The following is a 26,368-nucleotide window of genomic DNA, read 5'->3' on the forward strand; positions in this document are numbered from 1 at the left end:
CATGTACCTGTACTCGGTAGCTCGTCTCACTCGACGACAGGGGGCTCGTTTATGGACGGATTGCACAACTCATGGCATTCTAGCGGGGATCTGATCCACGGCCGTCGACGGGACAGATCAGCGCAAGTTTCTAGAACGTCAATGACCTGTTGCGGTTTCTGATGCTCCATCCTGCTGCTGCTGCTGCTGCTCAACACGGTAAGGCACGGGCATCGACCTCGCCGAAAACCTGCCCGAAATAGTCGAAATAGCCCCTTTACAGCCACTCAGGACTTTGCACAACCGTCCCAAAATTGTTGCAGGCAAGCAACCGTATGCATTAGAGCCTCAAGTCAACGGCGGCCGACGCGAAAACCAAGCTTGCGAGGTCGGGCGCCCCGCTGAAGCTTTTGAATCGTCACTCGGACCTTGTGGCCAGGCCCCTATGATGCGGAAGAAACGGATGAGGCTTGGCCCAGCCATCCTTCCGAGGCTCAGCAGCGAGACACAATGTTCCAGCCCGTCATGCTCGATCAGTCAATTACAAGGCGCGGCGCAATGGGTTGCTGCCGAGGAAGGCTGTGTGTTCAGCCATTGCCGGATGCGGCTCATCAGGACACAACGGCCCAGTATCGTTTCGAATTCGAGGGACAGCCAGTTGGAAGGTCACCATTCGACAAGAAAGCAACAAAGACAACATTCCTGCCGGGCTTCTGGGCGGGCGGATGGTACGCAAGTTTGTGGAAATAGTCTCTAGCTTCGTCTAATATCAGGCTGCGATTCGATGGGTGGTGGTATGATGGACGCCAGCAGCCGACAGCGAGAAGGCAGGCTGCAACTGGGAGAAGGAAAGGCAAAGACTCGCGGACCGTCTTTCAAACATCACCACAGGGTCACGGTAAGCTTCGGGCTTTTGTCACACGATGCACCGCATGGACTGGCTCCCCAAGTCTATTCAAGGTTTCTGAGTCTGCACATGGCATCACATCGGCGCACTGGGAATTGCTGGAAAGCATTAGCCGGGAGAGATGGTGGCATGCTGTCTCTCTTCACGTCTGTATTTGGGGCCAGCCCTGCCAAATATTTTTTTACTTTATGCGGGACCAAAGCAACACTGCGAGGTTGTGACAGCCGATGAGTAGTAGCATGTGTCGTTTGAGGTTTTGTAGGTTAACCTCTTGGCAGCAGTGGCGCCTGCGGATTGGAAGCAAGACATAGTTTAGCAGGGTTTAATAATCGCCATTTCGACAACACCGTATAAGGTATGTGGTAACAAACCACGGTGCAAAACTCGGCAGTTGTTAGATAAGGTACCCTCGGGCTACCTAGACGCGACTCAAGCCTTCACCTTTACATTTCTTGCGTTACCCATGGAGGCTGTTCCCAGCTTTCTGCAAGTCATGGCTCACTTCGAATGTTTAAACCTTGTGGTACATGCATGCTCAGGTATTACAGCAGACAGTAACTGGCGGTCAAATCTTGTAAAGAAAAGAGTGACTTTGCCGATGAGTCAGGCAGCCCGTCAGTTGAAGCCCATAAAGGTCAAGATGTGGTGTTGGTAGGCTACAGCCTAGTAGCTCCCGATCATCCCGTCTGCAAACCGCATTGCAATACGTATTCGTTTCACGTTACCGGTGAGCAAGAGGGACTGCCTTGTCCTTACGCAGTGCGTGTCTTGCATTGCCGGCCGGCGATGGCGGATAATTGTCCGCATATGGCAGAGGTTACCTCCATCAATATGAACCTCATAAGTCACTGAGGTTGGCGGTAAGAAGAAAAGCGACAACAGGCTGGAGATTTGCGATGCAGCGGCGGGCCCACGGCCGTGTGGGCAGCAGGCTATAGCTTACTATGGATGATTTACTGCACATTGCACGTGTGTATGTCTTGCATGCTACACTGCCGCGAGTTGCGACGCCGGTACAGATATTAATAGGTACATGCACTGCTTAGACCAGTGGAGGGCGCGGCGGCGGGTTTGCCTTGACAGACAACGAACTAGGTTGGTAGATAGGAGAGAAGAGCACAGCAGCGGGGTCTCTCCCGTTTTTCCCGCGCGGTCGCCGAGCAGGGCAGCATGGGTGATGGACGACTTTGTTGGTTGCGCGCCACAAGTCTTGTTTCTGCGGTCTAGTTGCCGCTGAAGAATGCCCCGGGCTCGCAGCGCTTAACACGCACGTCGGGCCGGCAGAGTGAGAGAGCATGCGTGTCTGCTCTCGCTCCCGGCATCCGTGACGAGGCCCAGATTCAAGCAGCAGGTGGGCGCCGTTGACTGACGGCGAAGGAGCGAAACCGGTTCTTGGGTCTGATGGAGGACATCCTTTCAAGTCCGCGACGAGGGAAGGGGAAGAAGGGGAAGAAGAGGAAGAAGAAAAAGAAAGAACAAAAAGGAAGCTGCATCACGGTGTCAGGCAAAGAAGGTTGGGCTGGAGATCCCAGTTCGCCACGTTTTCTGCAGAGGCACGCCGTAATACGCTAGCTACCGTCGCTGCCGCATCCTGATTCCTCCCTGCGGCCCTGCCCAACCAACGCTAACGGGGGGAGGGGGTCACGGCGGGAAATTCCCTCAGGGTTTGTATGTGTTTGCCTTGGGTCTTGGCCCACAAACCCTCCGGCGACGACGGCCGAAGAGGTTCCAGTCCCATGGTGGCTGGCTACTGGTGGGAAATCCCCGTATGGTTCGCAGCATCGATCAATATGTGCCACTGCCACAACGGACTGCCACGGACGGGCATGGCTGTCAGTCAACTTTGGGCAAGAATCCGGGTGAGTCTTGAAATCCATTCTCAAGGCAATCGTCCTTCGTCCGTCAGCCATGGACCCAGAGCCATGGCCAGATATAGAGTTTGTGCGCTCCAGTAATCGCTACGCGGGGCATCTGTACGGATGTCATAGTATCCATGGTGGTAAGGTTAGATCCCTGGGTAAGTAAGGAAGATTGGGTTGAAGGGTTGTTGCTGCCTCTCCTCAACTCCCAGCGCCCCCCCCCCCCCCCCCCCCCCCCCCCTCCCCCTACCCCCCGGACCGACAAGAGTCAGGAACCTTACTCGGGCGGACGCGCAATGACTATGACATGAAGTCTGATGATGGCACGGATGCCTTTTGGATATTGCAGAGGGAGATTGGGTTCAGTGGAAAAGCCGTGAAAACCCAGCTGCAAGAGGGGGAAGGGGAAGGGGAAGGGAGAAGGGGATGATGGATCTCGGACCAAAAAGGCTTGCTCTTGACCAGTCATGCATGGCCTTTGCGAAATTCTGGAGCCCAGCTTTTTTCAAAACGAGGCCACCCCCGGAGCCACAAAAATTTTCTTGCTGGTTTTTCACGCGGCCACGGACAAACGGGCCTCCCCCCCCCCCAACCTAGGTACCTACAGATAGGTAGGTATGCAGGCAGACTGCTCTACTCCTCTGCCCCTCGTCTCCCCTTCTCCCCTCCTCAATTCACACCGCATCGACAGGCCAACCACGACTCACCACACACTCGACGTCAACGCACACTAGCTAATTTGATATTCGAGGTTTTTTTTTTTTTTTGGGTTTTATTTTTATTTTATTTTAGTTGTCGTCCTGGCTTCTCTCCGTCATATAATCCCTCTCCCTTCTCAACTACTGCGCCCGCACCAGCGACATCTGTCTCGTTTGCCCGCGCCTCTGCCTTTGTTGACCTGTCGATACCTACGACACCATCATCTATCACACAATCCAAGTTGTAGCCCTGCTTTCAAACCCCCGTCTACCGCAAAAATGAGCGAAATTGCCCATCCTACCATCCAAGGTTCGTATGGTCCACCACCCCCTTCCGTCCTCCCTCCCTCCCTCCTTCACACGGGTTCTCTCTCTCTCTCTGCTCTACGGTTGCCCCCGAGCTGTTATTCCGTGCTGCCGCCGCCGCCGCCGCCGCCGCCGCTGCTGCTGCTCGCCCTCCCGACACTTTTGTCGCCGCCCGTCCATCCCCAAGGGGCCCCCGGTAGCACTGGTCTCGTCATCTCCCCGCTCTTCATCACTTTTGCCTTGCGAGCACCGCATACCACACACCACGCACCACGGCCAACGGGGAATATCGAAACCGGCCGCGCTGGGCCCAGTAGTCTTGTCTTGTCTCGTCTCATCTCATCTCGTCTGTATCGCTGCCCCCGTTGGCAGCTCGGGCGTGCTCGGCCCGCCCCCGTCCACCAACCTGGTCAATCGCCAACAACCTCCCGCAACTATTGACGGGTGGCTTGTCCGCCTCTTCCCGGGACCCCAAACGAGCCTCAGCCCTGACTCCCTCCACCGTCTGAGCGCCCATGCACCATCCTGTCATGCCACTCTCGGTTAAGCAACTGCTCAGGAGAAACATTATCCCCCCTGCTTGCAGATCGCGCTCTCTTTCGTACAGCATACCCCTCCCCCGAGGAGGTAATATTTGGATATCACGATTCAAGCTGGCCGCTGTTTCCTCCCTCCGGACACTGCATATTTGGGCGCATCGGCAATGCAGGCGGCGCAGTTGTGGACGCACTGAGAACGACACCCATTATGAAAAAGACAAAATGAAACCAACAAGTTGAGAGCGTGCTAACCTGAATGGTAGATGGCTGGTTCCGTGAGATCTCCAACATGTGGCCCGGTAAGTTCAACCTGTCCGACATGTTCATGAGATGATACTAACGACCTATTGTAGGCCAGGCCATGACCCTCAAGGTCAAGAAGGTCGTCCACCACGAGAAGAGCCAGTACCAGGATGTCCTCATCTTCGAGTCCACCGACTACGGCATGGTCTTGGTCCTGGACAATGTCATCCAGGCCACCGAGCGCGATGAGTTCTCCTACCAGGAGATGATCACCCACCTCGCCATGAACTCTCACCCCAACCCCAAGAAGGTTCTCGTCATCGGCGGCGGTGACGGCGGCGTCCTCCGCGAGGTCGTCAAGCACGAGTGCGTCGAGGAGGCCATCCTTTGCGACATTGACGAGGTGAATAGCATCACATGCCATGCTGAGTCATCCTAACAACAAACACTAACACGGTCTCCCAGGCCGTCATCCGCCTCTCCAAGCAGTTCCTCCCCAACATGGCCGTTGGCTTCGACCACCCCAAGTCCAAGACCCACGTCGGCGACGGCTTCAAGTTCCTCGAGGAGTACAAGAACACCTTCGACGTCATCATCACCGACTCCTCCGACCCCGAGGGTCCCGCCGAGTCCCTGTTCCAGAAGCCCTACTTCCAGCTCCTCCACGACGCTCTCCGCGAGGGCGGTGTCATCACTACCCAAGGTTGTACGTTCCCATTTGTTCAGGACCATCAGGGGAATCAAGGAAGTCTCGGGCTTAGAAGACGAGAAAGAGGCAAAGCGCTTTGCAGGTCGACTCGACGTTGCCTGTGCCCTTTTCTCCGATTTGGCCTGTCCTCGATTACTCCCGTGGAATCACCCGGTTCATATATATGCCCAGCGGCAGCCGGCGAGACCTGGTCGTCTCCAGGATACGCTCTCTCTCTCTCTCTCTCTCTCTCTCTCTCTCTCTCTCTCTTTCGTCTCCTTTGTCTATCTGAGAGAAACTTTGCGCGTGTGCTTGAGACTTGTTGCTTTCTTCTCGTGTTCTTCCTTGCCTCAACTCCTCCTCGCTCGCTGTCCTCGGGCTCCCCCCTCTCTCTTTCTTCTGTATCTCAAACCTTGAAGATCAGGACTAGCTAACAGACCATACACAGCCGAGAACCAGTGGCTTCACATGCCCCTTATCTCCAAGCTCAAGAAGGACTGCAAGGAGATCTTCCCTGTCGCCGAGTACGCCTACACCACCATCCCCACGTACCCCAGCGGCCAGATCGGCTTCATGGTCTGCACCAAGGACGCCAACCGTAACGTCAAGGAGCCCCTCCGCAAGTGGTCCGCCGAGGAGGAGGAGAAGCTGTGCAAGTACTACAACTCGGAGATCCACAAGGCCTCCTTCATCTTGCCCAACTTTGCCAAGAAGGCTCTCGAGTAAACACGTTTCAACGTGATGACGTAAAGAGGACAAATGGGAGGGATTCTGTTTCTGGGTTTTTTCATGACATGAGGTTTTGCATGTGTAGGAGGGGACGGCAAGGCATAGAAACCCGACGGGGTTTTGACAGATGGTTCTTTTTGCCGCATGGGACGAACAACGAGAAGAAAGACAAAAAGTTTAGTCATGACGCGGACAATTGACTCCAGCGTTTTCTCAATACATTTTGATTGAGTCATGTTTGTCGTCAGGCCCTTGTTGGCCATGTTTATTAGCTGGGACCGTGTCTCTGTCGAGTCGGATCATAGGTCGTCGATGAAGCGACATGCCCAAATTCCCTCCATCCCCTTCTCAGCTAAGTTGTGTGCGAAAGCTTTCCGGATACAACGTCCATTCTCCGATGCTCCCGGAAACTCATCCCCAACTTGATCGCTCGTCGTCCGTCCCTCGCCCCTCCCTCACGCATCACCAATCGCAGCTTTTGGACAGTAGGGCAGCGAGCTTCTCCAGCCAGACGCGGTCGACGTCGTCGAAGCCGCCCGGCAGGGTGCAGTCAACGTCGATAATGGCGACAAGCCTGTCGCTGCCATCCTCGCCCTCGGCCGCAGGGACGACGACGGGGACGACGACCTCGCTCCGGCTGTCACCGTCGCAGGCAATATGGCCCGGGAACGCGTCGACGTCCGGCACGAGCTGGGTCTCGCGGCTCGCGGCGGCAGCGCCACAGACGCCGCGGCCGAAGGGGATCGTCTGACACGCGACCTTGCCCATGAAAGGGCCCAGGATCAGGGAGGGCTTGGAGGGTGTGGAGAGCGGGTCGAGGACGTAGAAGCCGGCCCAGTTGACCGAGTTGGAGGGGGCCGGGAGGGAGTGGTAGGCGTGCCAGAGGAGGGAGGCCGCGTTGGAGAGGTTGCTGGGAAGGGTCCGGTGAGTGAGTGACTAAGTGAATGGGAGGTCGGACGAGGTGCCGATATGAAGAGAGTCCTCCCTCGTAAGGCCATTAGGGAGTAGCTTACCAGACCTGAGGGGTTGTGTCAGTTCGCGTATCCAAGCATATGATGGTTGAGGTGAGAGTGAGAGAGCGTCTTCGGGGGCGGGGAACATACCCAGTTTCTCTGGCCGTCAAAGAGGCCCTCTGCTTGCAGGAGGACCTGCTCGTAGGCCTCCTCCTTGGTGACGCCGTTGGCAAAGTTTGACGCGTCGGCGTGAACCTAATTCGCTTGTCGATTAGTACACGGATGTGAGTAGGGTTTTATGGGAAGGGACTCTTGTTGTGTTTTGTCCCGAGGACTGAAATGAGGAGCTCACCATTGTGTCTGCAGTAGAGGAGTTTCCAGGAGTATATGGGATTTCGGTAAAATAGAAGAGGAAAAAAAGAACAGTCTGGAGAGAAATCTTTGGTACCAGATACGACCGTTCACTACGAGTGAGGATGAGATTGGCGATGTTGGGGCTCGAGACGGAAAATGTGTGTTGAAATCCCCTCGCCCAATCACGTCAGACTGTTCGGTGAAGACTCGGTGAGCGGGGCCTTTTCTTTCCTGTTCGTCGGCGGGGTGGGCTTTTGTCAGCAAGATGCTCCTCTTCCTTCGTGGTCCCGGCCCTAAAGCTCCCCGATGCGGCGCTGACAGGTACTAGGCGGGGCATTTCCACCCGCGCTCTCGACGGGCTTCCGGCTCCTGGGGAGCCGAAGACGCGCTCCTACGGCGGGTTCTCCCAATCCAATCGAACAGGATCCCGCACCCACTGCCTTGGGAAACCCCACCCCCTTCAGATGGAGATCCGTGCCCGAGGTGCGGCTTCTTTGCAGATCACTTGGGGGGAGGTGGTGCGGGAGCGCCGTTGGGGGTTGTCCCGAACCCCGGGGAGGGCAGGCGTACTGGCTACTGGCTGTGCTGTGACCCCTTTTTCCTCGGCGCAGGCGTAGCTGGCTACGTAGTGCATTGGTTGAGGTAGCCGCATGATGTCCCGTCTCATCTTTCACTACTTATATCGGCTATGGATACCAATCCCCTAAGCTGGCTTCTGGTCCTATCCACAGGCAGGTGTCCTCTAGTCACGAAGTTGGATAAAACACCGTAACAGATTCCCCACGCCCCCCTGTTGCCATAACTCGACATATTGAAATGGCCTCGGAACACCAGGCCCCGCGCTTCTGCGCCGATTGCTTTAGGGGCACCCTGCGCGGCGACGTCGAGCCCCAGGGCACCGAGGAGACGGTCCACGGCCTTCCGACCTACGTCGCGCGCCCCGAGCCGGGCCGTGAGCCCGCCGGCGTCGTCGTCATCCTCCCGGACGCCTGCGGCTGGAAGCTACGCAATACGCGCGCGCTGGCCGACGCGTACGCCAGGAGAATCCCCGCAGTTGTCCTGCTCCCCGATTTCATGAACGGTCAGTAACGTTCTAGTTTGCTTCTTATGGTGGACTCTCAACCAAAGTCTTTCTGTACCCGATCACCCCCCCCCCCAACCTCGCTCGTGCTGACGCGAATGAGACAAAGGATACGGCCTGCCCGAATCCGTCCTGGTCGTCAGCGACAGGGTGCTGGGCGAGAAGTCGTGGTTCTGGAAATACCTCATCTACGGGCCCGTCGCCGTGGCCACGATGATGCGGCACTTCATTCCCCTCCTCATCGCGACCCGCCCCGGCGTCGTCGTCCCGCGCATCGGCAACTTCTTTCGCGCCCTCCGACTCGCGCCGCCCGAGCCTTTACCCCAGCCGTCGACCTCCTCGGCTTCTGTCGTCGACGACGGCACCGCGACGGTGCAAAAGGCGGCGCGCATCGGCGTCGCGGGCTTCTGCTGGGGCGGCAAGTACGCCGTGCAGCTGGCGCAGCTCGGCGCCGGGCCGTTCGGCGACGCGCCGCTGATCGACTGCGGGTACACGGCGCACCCGAGCTTCCTGAGCCTGCCGGGAGACCTGGAGAAGGTCGCGCGGCCGCTGAGCATGGCGAACGGCGACGACGACATGATGATGCCTCGGGCCAGGATGGCGCAGGCCAAGACGGTGTTGGGGCGGAAGAAGACCTGCGAGATCGTCGAGTACCCGGGCGCGAAGCACGGATTTGCCGTGAGGGGGGACCCCAACGACCAGAGCCAGGCGGATCTGGGGAGGCGGGCGGAGGACCAGGCCGTGGGCTGGTTCCGGCGGTGGTTCGGGCAAGGGGCGGAAGAGTGAGGGGGATTATTGTTTTTAAGGGGTCGGGCCCATAATACGCCAATAAGTAAATATGTTCTGGTTGTTTCATGTCCAAGTTGTGATTTCCTTCTTGGTGTGGTTGGCGTGTGTAAGGCGTGGAGTTGAGGTTGATCGCACAACTGAACCAATCCGTCGCGGGAGCAAACATCTATCTCATAAAATTTACTTAATTAGTCCAACTGCAACATTACGATCTCCACCGCTACCTCCAGGAGAGAGTGCGAAGTTGCGACTGAATTTGGGTTGTTGTCAGTGTCGGTAGAAGGTTGCTAGAGAGCAGAGGAACGAGGAAAATATGGATTGCAGAGGCAAGGTCTTCATACACAACTCAACAAAAGGCATCACAACTCATCGGTATGTAAGAACAGATATTGATCGATATTGGGTTTGAAAAAAGCAATAAAAATGAAATTCTCTCCTTCCAGAATCGAACTAGAGACCTTTCGATGACAACGTAACCATTACAGTCGAACGTGATAAACCAACTACACCAAGGAGAGAAGATATTCAAGGCTAAGCCTTGCTTGGTTGAACGGAGCGGGGAATAATCAGTTTGAGTAGTGTACAGTGGCCCACAGGTTGATCAGAATTCGGTTAAGCAACGAGGTGTGGGTTGTGCCGCTCACATGCAGGTTGCACTTTGGATCGGATGGCAGAAAGCTGGCAGGACTTCGAGGCCTTTAAAATGTCCATCAAGAGTGGAAAGAAAAGCAGGAAAGACCACGGTGGCTTTGGAGTGGTCACCGTCGTTCTGAACTGCAATGCGCTGGTTTTCATTCAAGGAAGATTATCACTGAATATGCACACATCTTTTCTTGACAGGCCAATGGATTGGAAGCACTTTGAGAACGAAAGGAGCATCTATTCCTAGTCTAATACTTTACAGGCGCATTTCGTTTTCTTCAATAGGTACTCAAAATTGATTCTGTCAGAACTGTCTTTTGTTATACTTGAGCAATTAGAAAGAGAACTTGACCTGTACAAAAGCAGAATTGTGATCATCGCTTCCTCAAATCTTCTTAGCCATTGGGTAGACGATCAACCGGGGTATCCCGATGATGCATGTGAACCATCGCCAAGGGGAATAGCAAAGCTTGATTCGCGGCCGCTCCCCGGATACCGATGCGGCGGGCGGGTGGAGGCTGTTAAGTGGGGCCGAAGTCGAGACCGAGGCACGATAGTCGATAAGCGATACGAGATAAGCAATTGTAGGTAATCAGTGACGAAACGTGCCCTCTTTTATTTTTTAATTACCCAGAAATCGATTACCGTATCACTTTACGGACACGCTCTTTACATATCCTCCGCGACCACAGCTTCGTCCTCGACCTCGATCCTCAACCCACAACCTCCCTCCCTCCCTCCCCCCCTCCATCCGCCCATGCGATGAATCACAGCACGACGCTGCGCGCAATGCGCATCCCGTCTTCGCGCCTTTGCGCAGGCTCCATCCACTCGACTTTCCTCCTCTCCTCCATCGCGAGAACAGCGACTCCCTACCGCCGCTTGGCGAGCTCCGCCGCAACCGGATCCACCCCCTCTTCCTCTCCCTCGCCGCCCGTTCCGAGCGCCAAAGTCAACCCCCCGGCCTCGACACGCCCGGCTCCCTTGGACCTCCCCGAGCGCCAGCCCGACTCCTCCAAGATTGGCCACCTAATCGCGACGGGCAAGGCCTACATCAAGTTCTACAAGACGGGCCTCAAGGCTGTCTTCTCCAACCGCCGCCTGATACAAAACGTCATCGCCGAAAAGAGCACCTCCGTCGAGGGCTTCCGCTCGCCCTCCGTCTTCACCCCTGGCGTCATCCCCAAGGGCTTCTCGCGTGCCGACTGGATGCTCCTCTGGCGCGTGCGCCACGACGTCCTACGCGTCCCGCTCTTCGGCCTCGTCCTCCTCGTCTGTGGCGAGTTCACCCCGCTCATCGTAATCTTCGTCGATGGCGTCGTGCCCTACACGTGCCGCCTACCGAAGCAGATCGAGTCCAGCTTCAAGCAGGCCGAGGAGCGCCGTCAGAAGTCGTTCCTCGAGTTCGAAAAGGCCGCGCCGCAGGGCGTCGTGCCGGGGATGGCGCGCGCCGCCGCCAGGAAGCACGTCCTCCGCAGCCTGCACGTGCCCGGCATGATGTGGGAGAAGCTTGGCTTCTTCCCGCCGGGCCTGTGGGCGACCAAGGGCCGGCTGCGGATGGCCTTCCTGGAGGGCGACGATAGGTTATTGGCGCGCGATGGCGGCGCGGCTGGGTTGGAGGAGCAGGAGGTGCGCATCGCGTGCACGGAACGCGGCATCGACTGCAGTGGTCGCGACGATGCGGAGTTGAGGCAGCTCCTCGACGAGTGGCTGCGACTTGTTGATGCCGAGGAGGCCGAGGAGCGGAGGAAGCGCATGACGGTCCTATTGACCACGAAGTAAGACCCCGTGACAATCATCTTCTACTTCATTACTGACTCATCGACTTCTACAGGCTCGAGAATTGGCCGAAGGACAGGAACTTTGAGCTTCCCAAGTGGCAACTCTGATTCCTCGGTGCACGACACCCTACATCTCTGTACAACATCTTCGCCCGGCGGAGGGCAACAATATCCGGCAATTTTCTTGTCAGACCTTGCATCATGGCAGGCGCCAGGCTTGTGTACTATTGTATTTCCCCCTCGGTATGGGAAGACGGACGGGCACCAGAAAAAAAAAGCATATGGTCGGGGCTCGGGGGATTTGAACGGACAGCGGCACGTCTGCATATATAGACCAACTCCCATTTTCCGGAGAGACAGTAAACAATAACGTCAAAATGTTCTTATTTCAAACGAATGACCAAAGACCAAGCTAACGAAGCAGAGCCCTGGATGGCTCTGCGCTCTCGTTTTCTGCAAATGTCTAGTACATGGACAGTCTGCGGAAACCGGTGCCCGGTAGTACCCGGGCCATCCGTAGAAATTTCTAGGCAACGGGGCCGAGCCTGACTCTGTTTATCGCTTCAAGGCCATCTGGACCCTAGACTTACACTCATAACACAGACTCGCCCCATTGACCCTCGCAATGGCCGCTTCATTCGTCATCAGCGTCGCCATCTTGGCTTGGAACGCGATCGAGGCGGCCACGACGAAGTCGCTCGGCAGCTGGCACGCCAGCCGCTCCCATGAGACCGGCGAGCAGTTGCGGACGAACAGCTCCTTCAGCTTCTCGAGCAGGCCCTCGAGCTCGTCGTCGCGGCGGTGCAGGCCCTCGAGGGCGACGTAGCCGTTGGCGAAGTTGAACACCCACCACTCGGCGCAGTGCGCCTCGCCCAGCTTCTTGGCGCCGACGTTGAGCGTCTCCCGTATGGCCGTCGAGACCTTGCCGAGCAGCAGGTCGTCGTGGAAGCGGTCGCACAGGGACCACATGTCGACGAGCTCGGTGAGGTCGTGCGGGGTGTGCATGTCGCACGGCTTCAGCGTGAAGGGGGACACCTCGTACGAGTCCTCGGTGTGGTCGGCGGCGTTGCGGCGGGAGCGCTTGACGCGCTGAGCCGTGAGGCGGGTGAAGTAGCAGAGCTTGACGTAGGTACCCAGTGTCAGCGGACTGATGCTGACGTTGCCCTCGCTATCGTCCGAGTCGTCGTCGAGGTCGATCGTGTTGGTGCGGGACTCGGTGAAAGGGCCATCGAGACAGCGCTGGAAGTATTTTGACGACTCGACCAAGAGGGACTTGTGGATTGCGAAGGACTGTTCGGCGGTTTTGAGCCAGATGATGGTCTGCGGCTGTCTGTGCCTCAGCGGTCAGTGTTGCGGCTCGGGATGAGTTGAGGCATGATGCTGCTCAACTATAGTTGCTAAGGGAGGCTTGGAATTAAAGATCAAGGGTTCTGCCATTGGCGATGATGATGATGGCATGAGGCAAGTCAGATTGCCTCTCCTTCAAAACAGGAGACATAGTAAAGTATCCCGAGTTGCCGCCGAGATAAAGCGCGAACTGCTCCAAAAAACTCGTACACGTGTCAATAACTCGGTAGACGCTGCCATACTTACCTCAAAAGACTATCTACATCGCTGACTTCTTCGGGTCGCTGTGCCCCGCGGTCGAGCATGTCGGTCATGATACGATTGTTTTCCGGATATGTGACCAGCGTTTTCGGTTTTCACCACATTGAGGGGTACCGCCGAGAAGATAGATAGATAGAAAAAAGCCAATCCGACTAAACAAACGCTGCTCGCCGCTCGGTTTGACACCCCGCGCGGGATGCGGCCTCGGTAGAAGCTTGTCTGCTTCATCCGATGTCGACGCCCAATCGGCGCGGTTTGCGTGACTCGATCATGTACGGTGAAGGGATGATGTTTTCCTTTCTTTTTGGTTTGGATTACGTAGTGGGCGAAGAGTCTTGCCCGATTGCTCAGTCTCTGCATCTGGTTGATCGATACCAGATGCTCGGTTTCAATGATCATTTCAATGGTTGAAGACTCTTAGCTCGTTAGTCCTTCATAACAGAGTATACTATGCCCGACTGAATAGTATTCATGCTTCGGACGAAGTGCAAAGGCGTACTTAAGAAATCACGAGAGAGGATAAAGAAGGCAGTACAAGTATTTATATGTGTTTACTGTGCCTCCTTCATCCCCTTCGCATACCCGTTCTTGCCCCGTCTCATAGCGGTGTTGTATACTTTGACTCTTCTAGATACCGAACAGCGGAACAGCGTTTCGACCGATTTCTCATACTAAGAGGACACGACACGTCTTGTGTCACTTTTGGTGCTAATCATGCGCCCAGATCGATGCTGCTAAACCATCCCTTAAATCCAACGTCTGAAGATCACTGCATTCCTAGGCCTCTTTTTTGAGAGACTTTCAGCTTACCAGCTGAGACCAAACACACAGCCGTACAGAGATGGCGTCTTTCTCCTAGATACACGTTACACCTCTAGCCAGTCTCAACGTCCGATGCCAAGAAATGCTGTCTCAATCATCTGGGACGGACATCCGCCGTTGGTGGGTTTCGAGCACGAGGCCGCGCAGGGCATAAGGTCTGGTTTTATAAGAAGACCCAGAGGTTATCGAACTGATTTCACGAACGTTCTCACGCCGTTGCCTTCTTCCTATGATCGTTGAAGTTATCGAGAGAGGCCTCCCCCTTGAGTGCGTTTCGAATAGATCCTGCTCCCTCACCATCGTTTCCTCAATTCCCTTGACTTTTTATCCTCTCACGCTCTCTTCATCGCAATGGGTTCGCTTCTGATACCGATCGTCTTCATCTCAGTAATACTGCCGGCGCAGTGTTACTTCAGGTTCAGCAAGATCCCCTCTGACGATGACGAGATCTTCCCGTACTGCCTTGACGATTCGCCCGACTGCGAAGCGAAGCCCGTTTCACTCATCCGTCGAGCCAGGGCGCGATGCAAGAACGTCTTGTCGACTCAATACCGAGCGGCCTGCAAGCTGCGACTTCGCGGCAAGGGGCTCCGCAAAGCCTGCTTCGTCGTGCCCGGGAATGCACGATCATTCTGCCACGGAATGGTGAGCGCTCCCCCTTTGAAAGCCATCTCAACCTGGGTTTGAGACATCCTTGGCGCACTTTGTCTTAACATGTGAACGCAAGGGCGCCTTCCTCAACAAGAATGTTGATCCGGGATACGTGGACAACATCGGGGTCATGCTCCGATCCCTCACCCAGTACATGGACGATGTCGAGACACAAGAACACGCGGCCAAGTGCACCACGGAGGAGACTCACAGATGCGCGCTGGAATGGACGACGAGGAGCGATGTCGAGCTATTCGCCGGGGTCTCTGAACTGACGCACAATACCCTCGTCAGGACTCTGATGGGCGACGACTTTTACGAGTCGGCCGACGAGCTCCTCAGCCTGGTGCATGCCATGGAGCGCGATGTTGACAGTATCTGGTCATCAGTCCTTCCCGACTGGGTGCCTTCTCCGCCATCCCTGCGACTGCGTCGTGCCCGTGATCGTGTCAAGGAAATCTTCTGGGAAAGACTTACAGAGAGACATATCGCAGCCAAGAACGGCGAGCTCGAAACCGACTTGCCGGACTACATCACGTATATGCTACACGACACGAGCACGGGACCGCTAAGCCGCTACCTCGCTTCCCACCTCACTCTCCTGATGTTTGCCTCCCACACCTCGACAGCTGCCGTCATTTCGTGGGTCATCGTTTGTGTGAGTGTTCAACGACGCAGCGTCTGCTTCCCACTGAAAACTAACAAGACGACCGCATAGCTTTTGCGCCACCCGGATGTCATGGCGGCCGTCAAGAGAGATGCTCGAAGCGCAGCGGGCGAGTCGGTACTGCTGCAGGCTTGTATCAAGGAGACGATGCGCTACTACGACGCAATGCAATGCTTCCGCCCAGCCGCGGCCGACGCGGAGGACTCGACGTGTTTTTCGTTGCCCTACACGAAGCACGACCTCCCCGGGAACTACCCCCACTCCGACACCTGGATGCCCGGGCGCTGGCTGAACGCCGAGAACAAGCTGGTCGACCTCGAGGAGAAGGCCGAAGAGGATTCCGAATGCATGGCCGGTCGCCGATGCCCCGGCGAGAAGCTGGCCGCGATCCTCGTCACGCAGACTCTGATGACGCTTCTACGCTGCTACGACATCAAATGGGCGACACCAGGTCAGCCTCACACTGCGCCCCTCGACGACCTCGATTTCGAAAGGATTGGTTCGCCGTGGCTCAAGGTAAGTTGGTAGCAAGTTTTCGACATGTTGTTGTCTTGGCGATGGTCTTTGCTAATGCTTCTTCACAGGGAGGCCTGAGGGTGAAGGTTTCCAGACGGGTATGGCCCGAGTTGATGGGAGGATGCTAAGAGAATGAATATCTGGACCAGTGTAGTTTATGTGTCCTGCGGAAAAGTAAAACATTTTTACGACAAGATATCCGTCAGTCTATGCTTTGGAGGAAACAAAACCAGCTCGAGAGTCACTGGTCAGAATTTAAACGCCAAGCAAACATTTAACAACTCGGGTTGGTGACTCTTATGACGTGCGTGTGCGAGGCTCCTTTTCGGAAGAACATCATTAGAGATATCGCGCCAGAGTTACCTAGCCAGAAATGGTCATATGTACTCCTTCTCCTCTTAAGAAAAGTGTATAAACTAGGAGCGAAGCCTCATATATTGTCACCTGAAGGGTGGAAGCGGGAGCCGCCATTCCGCCTCATCTCTCGACGATGAGGCTAAGGTCTCTTCAAATCCTTTCGTTTGTTGTACACGGTGGTTTTCATACTCCGCGGTTGGGGGGCAAGCCAGCAGCAATGATATTGAAGAGGGGCGCAACTTGAATGGCATCAAATTTCTTTACCGAGGGCCATAGGTGCTTGGTTACTGACCAGAGGTCAGACAGGTCAAACTGTCTTCTTGTCAAAGGGTTCCCTAGTTGGTGTTTGTTGATTTCCATCAGTCCGCCTTCGTCAAGACAACCTGCGATTGCCATCGGGCCAAATGTTGCTGATAGGAGCCATTTAGATCAGTAAATCTCAGGCAGCGGTCGACGTTTGTCCTGATATCCCACTCTGGCCTGTGGCGAGCCGAGGTTCGGGTACTGCAATGATGGGCTGTGAAATCTGACGACTTGCCGGTTGTTAACTGTATTCTCTCAGGGAGTCTAGTAATAATCACATCATCTAGGAACACTCGTACTACCAAAGTTTTGCTGCATCTAAATAGAAGTACCGCTGGAAACTGCGTCCGATCTTTATCAACGCTATGCTTACCCTGAATGGCACCAATTGACCGTCGGAGATCACACTTTTAGCAATAGTGCATTGGAAAAGTACCTTCAAGTAGTGATTGTAACCATCCCTGACTGTTCACCAAGAATACCAAAGTAGTACAGCCACTCGGCAACATCTCGCCTGGCGATGGTGTATCCAGGAGCCGAGTTCCCTATCGTACCAACCCGCACCGCCTAGAGTCCGTAAGGTTGATCATATGTGAGAAGGGTCGGCCTCACGACCAGGCAAGAGCTGAAGGAATGATAGTCTTGCCATATGGCCTTCTCCATGAACGATTTGTCGGCATGGGGACACCTCGCTGCCATACTCGACATGGACTCTGCATCGGTCCCGTCCGTACTGGTTTGTTCGTCACTACTACTGTTGGAGCCATCGACGCTGTCTGAATCATTTTTCTCATTGCAATAATATTTGTCGTGAGATCCTTCGTAGTTAAGTTGTGTAACGGTGCGCTCACTACTTGTGTCGCTCAAGTCGCTGTCCTGGTCCGTCGGGCTGCATTGAATCCCCTCCGAATGCACTCGTCGTTTCCCCATGAACCACTCATAAAGCGGCTTGACCTTAGCTGCGAGAGGGTTCCACGACCGGTAGATCTGTCTGCTGATTGAGATGGTGCCTATTCCGACAAGACGAGGCATCTGCTGAGACTCAAAGCTTTGGTAGCCCTTTTGGAGAGCTGCGACAAGCGTGAATATAGCTTCTTCAGAAATGTAGGAATTTTCCATGGTGCCCTCGATATCTGCAACATTCCAGGTTTTAAAGCCTCCGATACCATAGAGGATGATGTGCACAGGCTCTCCTTTCAGCTGTTGCGGAAAAAGGACGTCGATCAGGGTGTCCATGTTGTCCAAGTCTCCCGCGATGATGCGTAAGCGACCGGTTTGCTTGGGAGATAGCCCCCCCGACGTTTCCAGCATTTCTTCGAAAAGAAGTTGGTTTCTGACATCCGAACAGCCTCTTTGTAAGAATAATTATTGAATTGGGCATGACAAGGCAAAAGCGGTAGAAGAAGACGATGCTTTGAGGCCGATTGCTAGCCAAGACATGTGTGGAAATGACTTACAAACATGACAGACAAGAGTAGGGTCGTGGAGTGCATGCCTTAGACACCTGAAGAGGGTCAAGCCGGTAACGCCAAAGAAGGCGACATGGCGTACGAGTATCTCGACGGTGGAGTCCGAGTCGTCTACGGCAGGCTTCGGAGGCTTGAGCGTATTGTTGCAGCAGTTGTAGCCCAGAGAGGCGATGAACAGACGTAGTGGTGGAAAGGCAAACGAGCGGATGATTTCGAGTTGATGACATCCTAGACGCCAAGGTTGCGAGGCACGTACTCGCCGAAAAGCACGAGTAAGATCCTTTGCGTTGACCATGGCAGGAGTAACGATGTATCAGAGAAGACCGGGAGCAATAAAGCATAGGATGACACAGTATTTGAGATGTAGAATAGTCGTGGAGCCGTTGAGAGGGTGGGAAATGGGCTGATGATGCGGGATGGAAGCAAGCGAACGAACGATCGATAGCGAAAGATACCGGGCGTTGGATACGAATGGCGAGCAACTAATACAAAGCCTGACGAGTGAAAGAAAACCGATTGTTTGCTATCGAATGTTAATGCTGTCCTGAAGGAAGACGTCAAGTGGAAGTGCGGAAAATAGCTGAGACACAGGTCAGGTGGCTCCTGTCGTCCGGATCGGAAAAGAAGGGCCACATGCGCGCCTTAATTAAAGAAAGAACTCCCGAAGACATAAACTCACATATTTTTCTATATGGAAAGGATCGTAGGCTGTCCCAGCTTCCTCCTGAAAGGCATTGGGGTTGTAAGACAACCGCTTGGAAACCCACTGTCTTTCTACTCGCCTTCGATTCGAACTTCCACGTGGAAGACACATTTGATTTCATCAACAGAGTGAGACGATGAGCAGAAGACCTGCACTTCAGGTAACTCTGAAGTGGCAGATCTTTTGCCACCTCAACTAAGGAGGTAGAGGTCAGGAGCATCGCCGAAAGCCGCCCTGGACCAACAATTCGTAATCGATCCTGACGGCACTTTGTTTGAAAAAGAGACTGCCTATCCTTTCTGATAGGCACTCGGAGACTCGCAGTGAAAGATACCCGACGATATAGGTGCATTTAATTGGGGTCCCTTCTTGGATGAAAGAGTCAGATGGCGGGCGCTATATGGCCGACTCGTCCAGATAACATACATCTTTCGGGTCGTTAGGCTCAAATCTCCCATTTCATCCAACACGGAATCGAAAGTCTAATTATGGGTTCCCCAGCAAGGAAATGAGACAAAAACCCCGCCGAGAAAACCAAAGAGACTGGGTGGGGATTACTCGAGGTTTTTTTTTCTTTCTTTTTCTTTTTCTTTGAGCATGTTGTCATGGTTGAAGTTGTGGTGACAGAAAACTACTAGGTGGGTGGGTGGTGGATTGAGAAAAGAAGTTCGATTAAAGCTGCGTTTCCATTCTCAGAAAAAAAAGATACGTACCTGGACTGCATTCTGCAGGTGGGGGCGTGGTCGGTGTGTCGGTGAGCGATAAGCTTGGTATCCACTGAAATTTTCTCTGGTCCAGTGCTTGCGGCCGCCCCCCCGGCATGCTTGAACTTCGCCCTTACACCCCTTCTTGACGCCGCCCGGATCATTTGCTTCGAGGCGAGAACGTACAACAAACCATTCTCGACGAGTTACGACCCAAGTACGGGACGAAAAGATTCGTCCGTCAACTTCACTACTCGAGTGACGCCTACTTGTCTCTGCGCGCAGCTTCCCTTGGTACACACGAAGCGCCGACCGCCGACACCCTACGAGTCTCGCACTCGAACCGCCCAAAGCCTCTTCCCCAGCGAAACGTACGTGCCGCGAACCCAGGCACACACAAACACACACAAACACACACACAAACACGCAAGCGCGAAGAACAATGGCCCAGGGCGGCGTGAAATCCTCCTCGCGTCCGGCGCCGACGGGCAAGCCCAAGCAAAAGTCGACCAAGAACGCATCGCGCGTGGCGAAGCCGCAGAAGGCCAAGGCCCACGGCTCCGCCGACAAGATGCAGAAGAAGCTCGCAGCCGGCCTCGTCGGGCGGACGGAGAAGCTGCTCGGCGAGCGGGCCGGCCACCTCGAGCTCATTGGCAAGGGGAAGAAGGCCAAGGGCGCCAAGGATGAGAAGACACACAAGGGCGGCAGCCGCAAGTACGGCTAAAGGGGACTTGATCAGTACCTGTGTGTTGTGGTGGGAGGATATCACGGTTTGTGCGGGGCATTGGTTCGAAGGAGTGCTGCGTTTGACGTGGCAGAAGAGGGCAGCTGGGCACAACTCGCGACGAGCGATGCGTAAGGGGAGATGTCCCCGTGTTGCTCGAGCTCCTGACCTGCGAGAATGGGGCTGGAAACCGCAAAACGCACATCTGGCCCTGCGATGAGGCAAACCGCAGACGAGGCAGTGCTGAAATACTACTAGCCTTTGTGGGGTTGCGATGATCGAGGGTGTTTGACGACTAGATACCCCCAAATAATCGAAAAGCATGTTTTCCGTTTCAAGACATGAGCGACGGCCAAGCTTGAGAGTCGAGGGCTTCACGTTGCCTAAGGCAGTGACTACGTTGACCGTCGGAACATGCGGAGTGGCGGATCATGATCGCTATAGGTCTTCGAATTTGAGGTGTCAAAGGAGACCTACATTGCTCAAGGAGGCCGAATGCAGAAATACCAAGGGTATCGCACACTGAATGATGGAAGTCCCGGATTCGGTTCCCTACGACGCAGTCTCGAAATAGTCCTGGCTCGTTTCCAAAGGGGCCTGTCCGAGTGAGTAGGGGAGGGTAGAAAGCCAGATGCGATCCTCTGACCCAGCATTTTCGTATCAGCCGTCATGCTCCTGAAAGCCAGAGACGGGCCATGTCGATTTGTTGTGATCAATGTGCCTTCTTCGTAGCCCTGGCTCTTGCGGAAGGCCACGGGGATAACGTGCCTCCTCCCGATACGCCAGCCAAATCTACCTGTTTAGGCTAACCTTACATCGCGGGAGCTTCCACGAACACCGCCGGGTTTTTATATATAAATGTTATGAACACTGATTCAATTATCTCAGAAACAACCCTTGCGTCCTGTATAGCCACTTGGTCATGCGTGCTCTTCTCCTTGAAGCCAACCGAATGCATGCAAGGCTATCGTACTAAGGCAAGGCATCCTAATCATCCCCCTCAGCAGAGGAAGAAGTACACGAGAAACCAGACATTTAGCAATACGCAAAGTTAGCCATTCAGGGTCTGTAATCTGATGCGCCGGTAGATCATAATGCAACGGAAACGCCCCAGTCTCGAAGTTACGATATGGCCAATGCTTTCACAGTCTGCAGAAACAACACAACTACAGAACGTGTCCTGTTTATAAGCTTACACGGCAAAAGGCCAATAAAGAAAAAAAGAAAAAGAAAAAAAGGGCATGAATGAGATGGGGGAAAACGTCGCAGATCATCAATACATCTATCTGTTGGGACGTTTTGCGCTCCAGGGGTTCGACTCCATGCCCAGGTCCGGGGCCACTCGGACGTCCGTGTGCTCCGCGATCGACCAAGATCGGGCCGGGAGCATTATATACAGTATTGAAACAGGAGAGAAGAACCGGGGAGGGGAGGTATGTTTTGTTGGTGAGATCCGCGCAGAAACTAACCGGGGTTTGAAGTATTTGAAGCCGGGATAGCACATGGGCCATTGCTCACCATTGGCATAGAGTAGTTGTTGGTGTACACTGGCAAATACTCTCTTGTGTCTCGGGTCGGGACCAAGGTCATCATGTAGACAGTGCCACAAATCGTACATCAACAATGCGTCCAACATCTTCATATACGCCCATGTGTGCTAGTCTGCCCGTGAGCTCATCCCATAGAATCTTTGTTTATATAGATGTAGCGCATTAAAGTAGGGGAAAAGTCGACAAGCAAACATGAGTTGTGGCCCAAAAGAAAGATGGTAATGCCACGTCCAGCGTGGCAAAGTCGGGCAAGCCAAAGGAGCGTTTTTTTGTTTATAGAGCCGGCATGCCTCATGATCTGTATACATCCGTACAAATACAAAAAGAAGAGGGAGTTTGTACACGGAACCTCTGTCTCACGCAAAGAGAAGGAAATGAATTTTCTTTCAGTAGACAACGGCTACCCTCCTCCGCCGGCGCGTAGGATTCTGCGGCGGCTGCCCGCCCACCACCGGCGGCCCGGGGACGGAGTACTCGAGGTTGTCCTTGTAGATGTTGAACTTGATGCCCTCGTCGTTGGCCCTGTATAGCTCCGTCGCCCTGACGCCCGGGGGTTTCTCGGACCCGCCGCCCTGGACGTCGATGTTGACGCACTGCGGGTAGTTCTGCGCGCCGCCCTCACGGCCCGCCTCGTGCAGCGCGATGGTCTCGTGGCGGAGCACGTACTGGCCGGCCGCGATGCCGGCCGGGATCGTCATGGTCCATGACCGGTTATTGGCGAGCATGTCATCCGAGCCCCACCGCCCGGGCGCCTTGGTGCCGTCGACGAGCCCGACGCCGTCAATCTTGAAGAACTGCAGGTCCGCCTTGTTGACACCGGCGCAGTCGCCATTGCAAGGGGCCAGGTAGTCGATCATCGGCCCGTGGTGTGACTCGGGCCAGTCGGGGGTCCAGAAGACGGTCAGGTTCGAGCCCGCCGTCACCTTGGCTGCTATGGGCGCTGGCTCTGCCCCGACGTGGCAGATGATGTCCGGGTCTGCGTACTTGTCGACGGCGACGAAGCCGTTGGATAGGTCCTGGGGGATGGACCACCCCACGACCTGTGGCGGGGGTTGCTTGAACTGCATCTGCGGACTGTAACCCTCATAGCTGGGGGCGGGGGAAGCATTGGTGTTAGTGAGCGTGAATCATAAGAGGCCGGGTCGGGTCCGGGCTTACAAGACCCCATCTGCCATGATACCATTCACTGTGCCATGAGCACCGATGGTCCGAAGTACAGCTGAAGCCAAGAAGGCGTATTTCCAGGCAATCATTATAAGACACGTTCGTGTGAACTTGCTTCTTCTTATTGTTGTTGAGAGTTCGAGTGAGGCGATGGCTTGATCGATCCAGAGAGAAAGAAGTACCAAAAGTGTTACCAATTAATGATCGTCGTTGACTTAGTATTTCTTCGTCGTGAGGGGTGAGCGACTGTGGGTGGTTTGGAAAGGAGCGTGTTAGTCGACCAGCGCGCTGTGTTATTGTCAAGGAGAGTGTGTAGAGTGGCTTCCCGAATGCGACGTCGGTATAAGAGAATAGAGGTCCTTGGGACGGCCGTTGTTATATCGTGCCAAACAGCAGCAAGGGTGCCGCGTCGGAAAGGGCTCGCAGACTTGCTTCACCCGTCCAAACAAGGCCTTTTACGCAGACCCGACCCTCCGTGCGCTGATGTTTCGGACCACCCACAGCACGGTGGTGTAAAACATCAGACACAGAAAGTATACGATGACCTCAGTAAATCGGCTAGGATCTGATCCATGACTGGCGAGGATCGGAACTTCGCTATCCAGGAGGTTGGTTCTCGGGTATCACTTGGTCATGTACCTTGTTTCAAGACCGGGGGCAACCATTCTTCGAATCGGCATCGCTTCCCGCAAAGAGTCCGTGCCAGTACCCTTCTCAGCCTCATAGAGTTATCTTCCGACGACTCTTCCGCTTGCTCTAGTGTGTTGTGGGCTGGAAGGTTTCGCCCCGAGCTCGGATAGCATGGCCACCCTGGGCAGATTCCGGACTTTCATCTCGCAAGTTGTTTCTTCAAATGTCACCAGCTTCGTCTCGACACTTTCCTGGCCCGGCAGTGGCTTCCGCTCCGTGTCCAGGCCTTCGATGCCATCTTCATACGATCAAGTCTTGTATTTGCTGAGCTGGTTGATATACGGCCAAACTTTTGCGACCGTTTCATCCCTCCCCAGAGTGTTCGTCTCCTTGCCCGGCGCTGCACAAGCCCGCATGACGTGCTACTGCGACGAAACTTTGGTGCTTGCTGCTTGGATCTCTCGATGATTCGCTGGCATTGCTCGGCATACTTCGCGTTTGATGAGCTGACAGAGTTGAAGACAGGCGCTGGTTGCTTCATCTGCGAGAGGCGTTCGCCCCAACAAAGCCCTCCATAAAAACGAATCTGCTACCCCTCAGTCTGTCGAGCATCTGGACCAAGTGAACCGTTCCGATAGCATGCATCAGTCGCAAGCGGCTCGATCTGTCCCCTTTTACTCTAGCAACTGGTTAATTTGTCTGCCTCCAGCCTTTGCCATGTGATTTACCGATTATTCCATTTCCATAATCCCGACTCAGGGAGCGCCATGCGGGACAGTGTAGGAGGCGAATACGGTGCCTAGTCCTCACAACTCCATAACACCACAACATATTGTCGAAAATCAAGTTCCAGGCCAAAGCGGCAAGCCACCCATCCGAAAAGTAAATTCGTCCCGTGTTACAACAGCTCAAAGTCGTCCAGCTTGTCGCGATACTTCATGATGTTCCGCTTGACCTTGCTGCCCACAGTCCATGTGACGAAGTCCTCCATGCTGCGGGTGACCAGGAAGGCCGGATCGACGCATGTTTCCGTACCGACACGTACATGTCCTTGTTCGATGAGCTTTGTCGCTGCCTGTACTGTCTCGGCCATGCTACGGTCTCGGTTAGCATCGTGATCACATGAAGGGATACGCCGCGGATGGTAAGTATTCCGTACCGAAGGCGAGTCATGACAACGGGGAGACGCCGTCTTGCAAACGCGCTGACGGTGACGTTGTGCTCGACAGCAGAAAGCTTCGAGGCCGTAGACAAAACGCCCATGTCGTACAGTTTGTCGAGGAGCAGCTTCTCGTGCTTTCGGCGGGCCGCATTTTCCGGGGGCATGAGACTGATTCTGTGTGCCAGCTGACGGATGGACTGCACAAATTTGTTAGTTCTTGTCACAGTGTATAGTCGCTCGCAGAATATGCTCGATTCGGATTGGCGGTTGTCAAACTTACGCCGCATAGTCTGTTGTATTTATGCTGTCCACCCGTGTTAGCAAGTAAGCCTTTGTGATGGAGGATTCGGAGACAACACTTACATAATCTTCAGGCTTCTGGATCATGTATCGGCGAACCTGTTCGAGTGTTAAGGTATGTCATGACGCTCGCCTCTCCTGGAAACCGTACCACTGAAGCATCGCGGTGATCGCCATCCTAAGAAAGCCATCGGTTAGCACGTGCATCCCCGTCTTGCTACAGTGCGCAAGCGGCGACCGTCTCGGTGTACCTGTTTGTATGTAATGAAGTCGTGCTTCCGCAGAAGCTTCTGCTCGTGATACTTAAGTTTGCGGACCATTTTGGGCGTTCGGCGTCGCGAGTTCCCGGTTCGATATGGTGGATGTCGTCGGTGACGCGGGTTGTCTGGGTTGTCTGGGAAAGAAAAGTTCTGGGAGCTGAGGCGGGACAGAATCCTTATCGGACGACCTTATCGTAGAAAAGTGGAGCGGAAGGTTCCGCCCCGGCCTACCAAAGAATTTGGCCGTGACAGCTTCAACACTTCGCGACAGACCACGCCGCCGACCTGGAGACCCGACCAAAATCTCACAAAAACCAGCCATGCCTCCCAGATTACCATTTCTCTCAGCCTTGAAGGCCCCGAGTGCCCTTTCCCCCCGGATCGCACGGCCCTTCTCATCAACTCCCGCCGTTGCCAGTACGTCAATGCCTCTCACCAGCCATCCATCTCTCCTCGAGCCCTCGCGTGCGCGCGATACAGCTAACACTGTTCTGCCGCAGAGCCATCTGACCCGATATCAAACCTTTTGAACCTCGACGAGAAGCCCAAGGTTCACTCGACCGACCGCATCCGTGGCCTCATCAAAACAGGCAAGGCGCGCATCGATGGGGTGGCGGCCGCCCGCAAGCTCACCATGCTCGAGTCCCTCCGCGAGAAGAAGGTCAGCGACGACTACGTCAAGCAGATGCCGCGCCGCTGGAACGCCGGTGAAATCTACGCGCCGCACGACCTGAGTCCTGTCGAGATGGAGAAGTGGCGCAAGTCGAAGCGACCCAATGTCGATGTCGTCGACCTCCTGGGCCTGAACCCCCTGGACCACTACAGGGTATGTATGGCTGGCCACCAAGCAGGTTTCGCGGTACTGACGATGCTTTGCAGAACTTCTCTATTATATCCGAGTACATGACCCCATTTGGACAGATTGAGCATTCCAAGTTCACGGGACTGCGGCCCGTGAACCAGAGGAGGATGGCGAAGGCCATCAGGAGGGCGATTGGCATGGGTATCCACCCCAGTGTGCACCATCACCCCGAGCTGCTGAAGAAGAGATTCCGTCTCAATGCGTCGTGGAAATAGATCCGGATAGGGCTGTGAGGGAGGCTTGCATAACCTTTTGGAGCATGTCTACGGGCATGGGGATGGTCTCCCGTGTATGAATTGTACAACATCTTGGCGTCTATTATAAATGTACAGATACAAGAGGCTTCTCTAGCATTTTCTTTTTGTACA

General features: G+C 54.8%; 11 protein-coding genes across 11 annotated transcripts; 6 read left to right on the top strand and 5 right to left on the bottom strand.

Annotated features, from left to right (window-relative positions):
- Window positions 1-4,544: 4,544 nt before the first annotated feature.
- On the top strand, window positions 4,545-5,945 carry CDEST_13576 (Putative spermidine/spermine synthase, polyamine biosynthesis domain-containing protein; the record flags this gene model as incomplete). Its single annotated transcript, XM_062929732.1, has 4 exons — window positions 4,545-4,587; window positions 4,642-4,934; window positions 4,997-5,237; window positions 5,668-5,945. The coding sequence occupies 4 exons, from the start codon at window positions 4,545-4,547 to the stop codon at window positions 5,943-5,945; spliced, it is 855 nt and encodes a 284-aa protein (XP_062785783.1).
- A 465-nt stretch (window positions 5,946-6,410) lies between these two features.
- CDEST_13577 (Putative Free Met sulfoxide reductase, GAF domain, GAF-like domain superfamily) lies at window positions 6,411-7,256 on the bottom strand (the record flags this gene model as incomplete). Its single annotated transcript, XM_062929733.1, has 3 exons — window positions 6,411-6,884; window positions 7,052-7,156; window positions 7,254-7,256. 3 exons carry the CDS (start codon window positions 7,254-7,256, stop codon window positions 6,411-6,413), a joined length of 582 nt encoding a protein of 193 aa, XP_062785784.1.
- Window positions 7,257-7,705: 449 nt separating this feature from the next.
- On the top strand, window positions 7,706-9,181 carry CDEST_13578 (Putative dienelactone hydrolase, alpha/Beta hydrolase). Its single transcript, XM_062929734.1, has 2 exons — window positions 7,706-8,336; window positions 8,446-9,181. The coding sequence occupies exons 1-2, from the start codon at window positions 8,072-8,074 to the stop codon at window positions 9,120-9,122; spliced, it is 942 nt and encodes a 313-aa protein (XP_062785785.1). The 5' UTR covers window positions 7,706-8,071; the 3' UTR covers window positions 9,123-9,181.
- Window positions 9,182-10,500: 1,319 nt separating this feature from the next.
- Window positions 10,501-11,945, top strand: CDEST_13579 (Putative LETM1-like, ribosome-binding domain-containing protein). The gene is made up of 2 exons (XM_062929735.1): window positions 10,501-11,545; window positions 11,602-11,945. The coding sequence occupies exons 1-2, from the start codon at window positions 10,530-10,532 to the stop codon at window positions 11,654-11,656; spliced, it is 1,071 nt and encodes a 356-aa protein (XP_062785786.1). The 5' UTR covers window positions 10,501-10,529; the 3' UTR covers window positions 11,657-11,945.
- Window positions 11,946-12,103: 158 nt separating this feature from the next.
- Window positions 12,104-13,209, bottom strand: CDEST_13580 (Putative SKP1/BTB/POZ domain superfamily protein; the record flags this gene model as incomplete). Its single annotated transcript, XM_062929736.1, has 2 exons — window positions 12,104-12,878; window positions 13,142-13,209. The coding sequence occupies 2 exons, from the start codon at window positions 13,207-13,209 to the stop codon at window positions 12,104-12,106; spliced, it is 843 nt and encodes a 280-aa protein (XP_062785787.1).
- A 1,120-nt stretch (window positions 13,210-14,329) lies between these two features.
- Window positions 14,330-15,940, top strand: CDEST_13581 (Putative cytochrome P450; the record flags this gene model as incomplete). Its single annotated transcript, XM_062929737.1, has 4 exons — window positions 14,330-14,623; window positions 14,706-15,287; window positions 15,348-15,812; window positions 15,881-15,940. 4 exons carry the CDS (start codon window positions 14,330-14,332, stop codon window positions 15,938-15,940), a joined length of 1,401 nt encoding a protein of 466 aa, XP_062785788.1.
- Window positions 15,941-17,039: 1,099 nt separating this feature from the next.
- Window positions 17,040-17,708, bottom strand: CDEST_13582 (uncharacterized protein; the record flags this gene model as incomplete). The annotated part of the gene is made up of 1 exon (XM_062929738.1): window positions 17,040-17,708. One exon carries the CDS (start codon window positions 17,706-17,708, stop codon window positions 17,040-17,042), a length of 669 nt encoding a protein of 222 aa, XP_062785789.1.
- A 1,753-nt stretch (window positions 17,709-19,461) lies between these two features.
- On the top strand, window positions 19,462-20,478 carry CDEST_13583 (uncharacterized protein). The gene has a single exon (XM_062929739.1). The coding sequence runs from the start codon at window positions 19,791-19,793 to the stop codon at window positions 20,070-20,072; it is 282 nt and encodes a 93-aa protein (XP_062785790.1). The 5' UTR covers window positions 19,462-19,790; the 3' UTR covers window positions 20,073-20,478.
- A 1,530-nt stretch (window positions 20,479-22,008) lies between these two features.
- Window positions 22,009-23,192, bottom strand: CDEST_13584 (Putative auxiliary Activity family 9; the record flags this gene model as incomplete). The annotated part of the gene is made up of 2 exons (XM_062929740.1): window positions 22,781-23,192; window positions 22,009-22,711 (listed from the first exon to the last, which is right to left on the bottom strand). The coding sequence occupies exons 1-2, from the start codon at window positions 22,873-22,875 to the stop codon at window positions 22,009-22,011; spliced, it is 798 nt and encodes a 265-aa protein (XP_062785791.1). The 5' UTR covers window positions 22,876-23,192.
- Window positions 23,193-23,574: 382 nt separating this feature from the next.
- CDEST_13585 (Putative small ribosomal subunit protein uS4) lies at window positions 23,575-25,286 on the bottom strand. The gene is made up of 6 exons (XM_062929741.1): window positions 25,130-25,286; window positions 25,030-25,056; window positions 24,942-24,977; window positions 24,859-24,882; window positions 24,576-24,775; window positions 23,575-24,510 (listed from the first exon to the last, which is right to left on the bottom strand). Exons 1-6 carry the CDS (start codon window positions 25,196-25,198, stop codon window positions 24,315-24,317), a joined length of 552 nt encoding a protein of 183 aa, XP_062785792.1. The 5' UTR covers window positions 25,199-25,286; the 3' UTR covers window positions 23,575-24,314.
- Window positions 25,287-25,388: 102 nt separating this feature from the next.
- Window positions 25,389-26,368, top strand: CDEST_13586 (Putative small ribosomal subunit protein bS18). Its single transcript, XM_062929742.1, has 3 exons — window positions 25,389-25,555; window positions 25,639-25,964; window positions 26,018-26,368. Exons 1-3 carry the CDS (start codon window positions 25,459-25,461, stop codon window positions 26,213-26,215), a joined length of 621 nt encoding a protein of 206 aa, XP_062785793.1. The 5' UTR covers window positions 25,389-25,458; the 3' UTR covers window positions 26,216-26,368.

Source organism: Colletotrichum destructivum, chromosome 9 (assembly GCF_034447905.1).
Source record: "Colletotrichum destructivum chromosome 9, complete sequence".
NCBI lineage: Eukaryota > Fungi > Ascomycota > Sordariomycetes > Glomerellales > Glomerellaceae > Colletotrichum > Colletotrichum destructivum.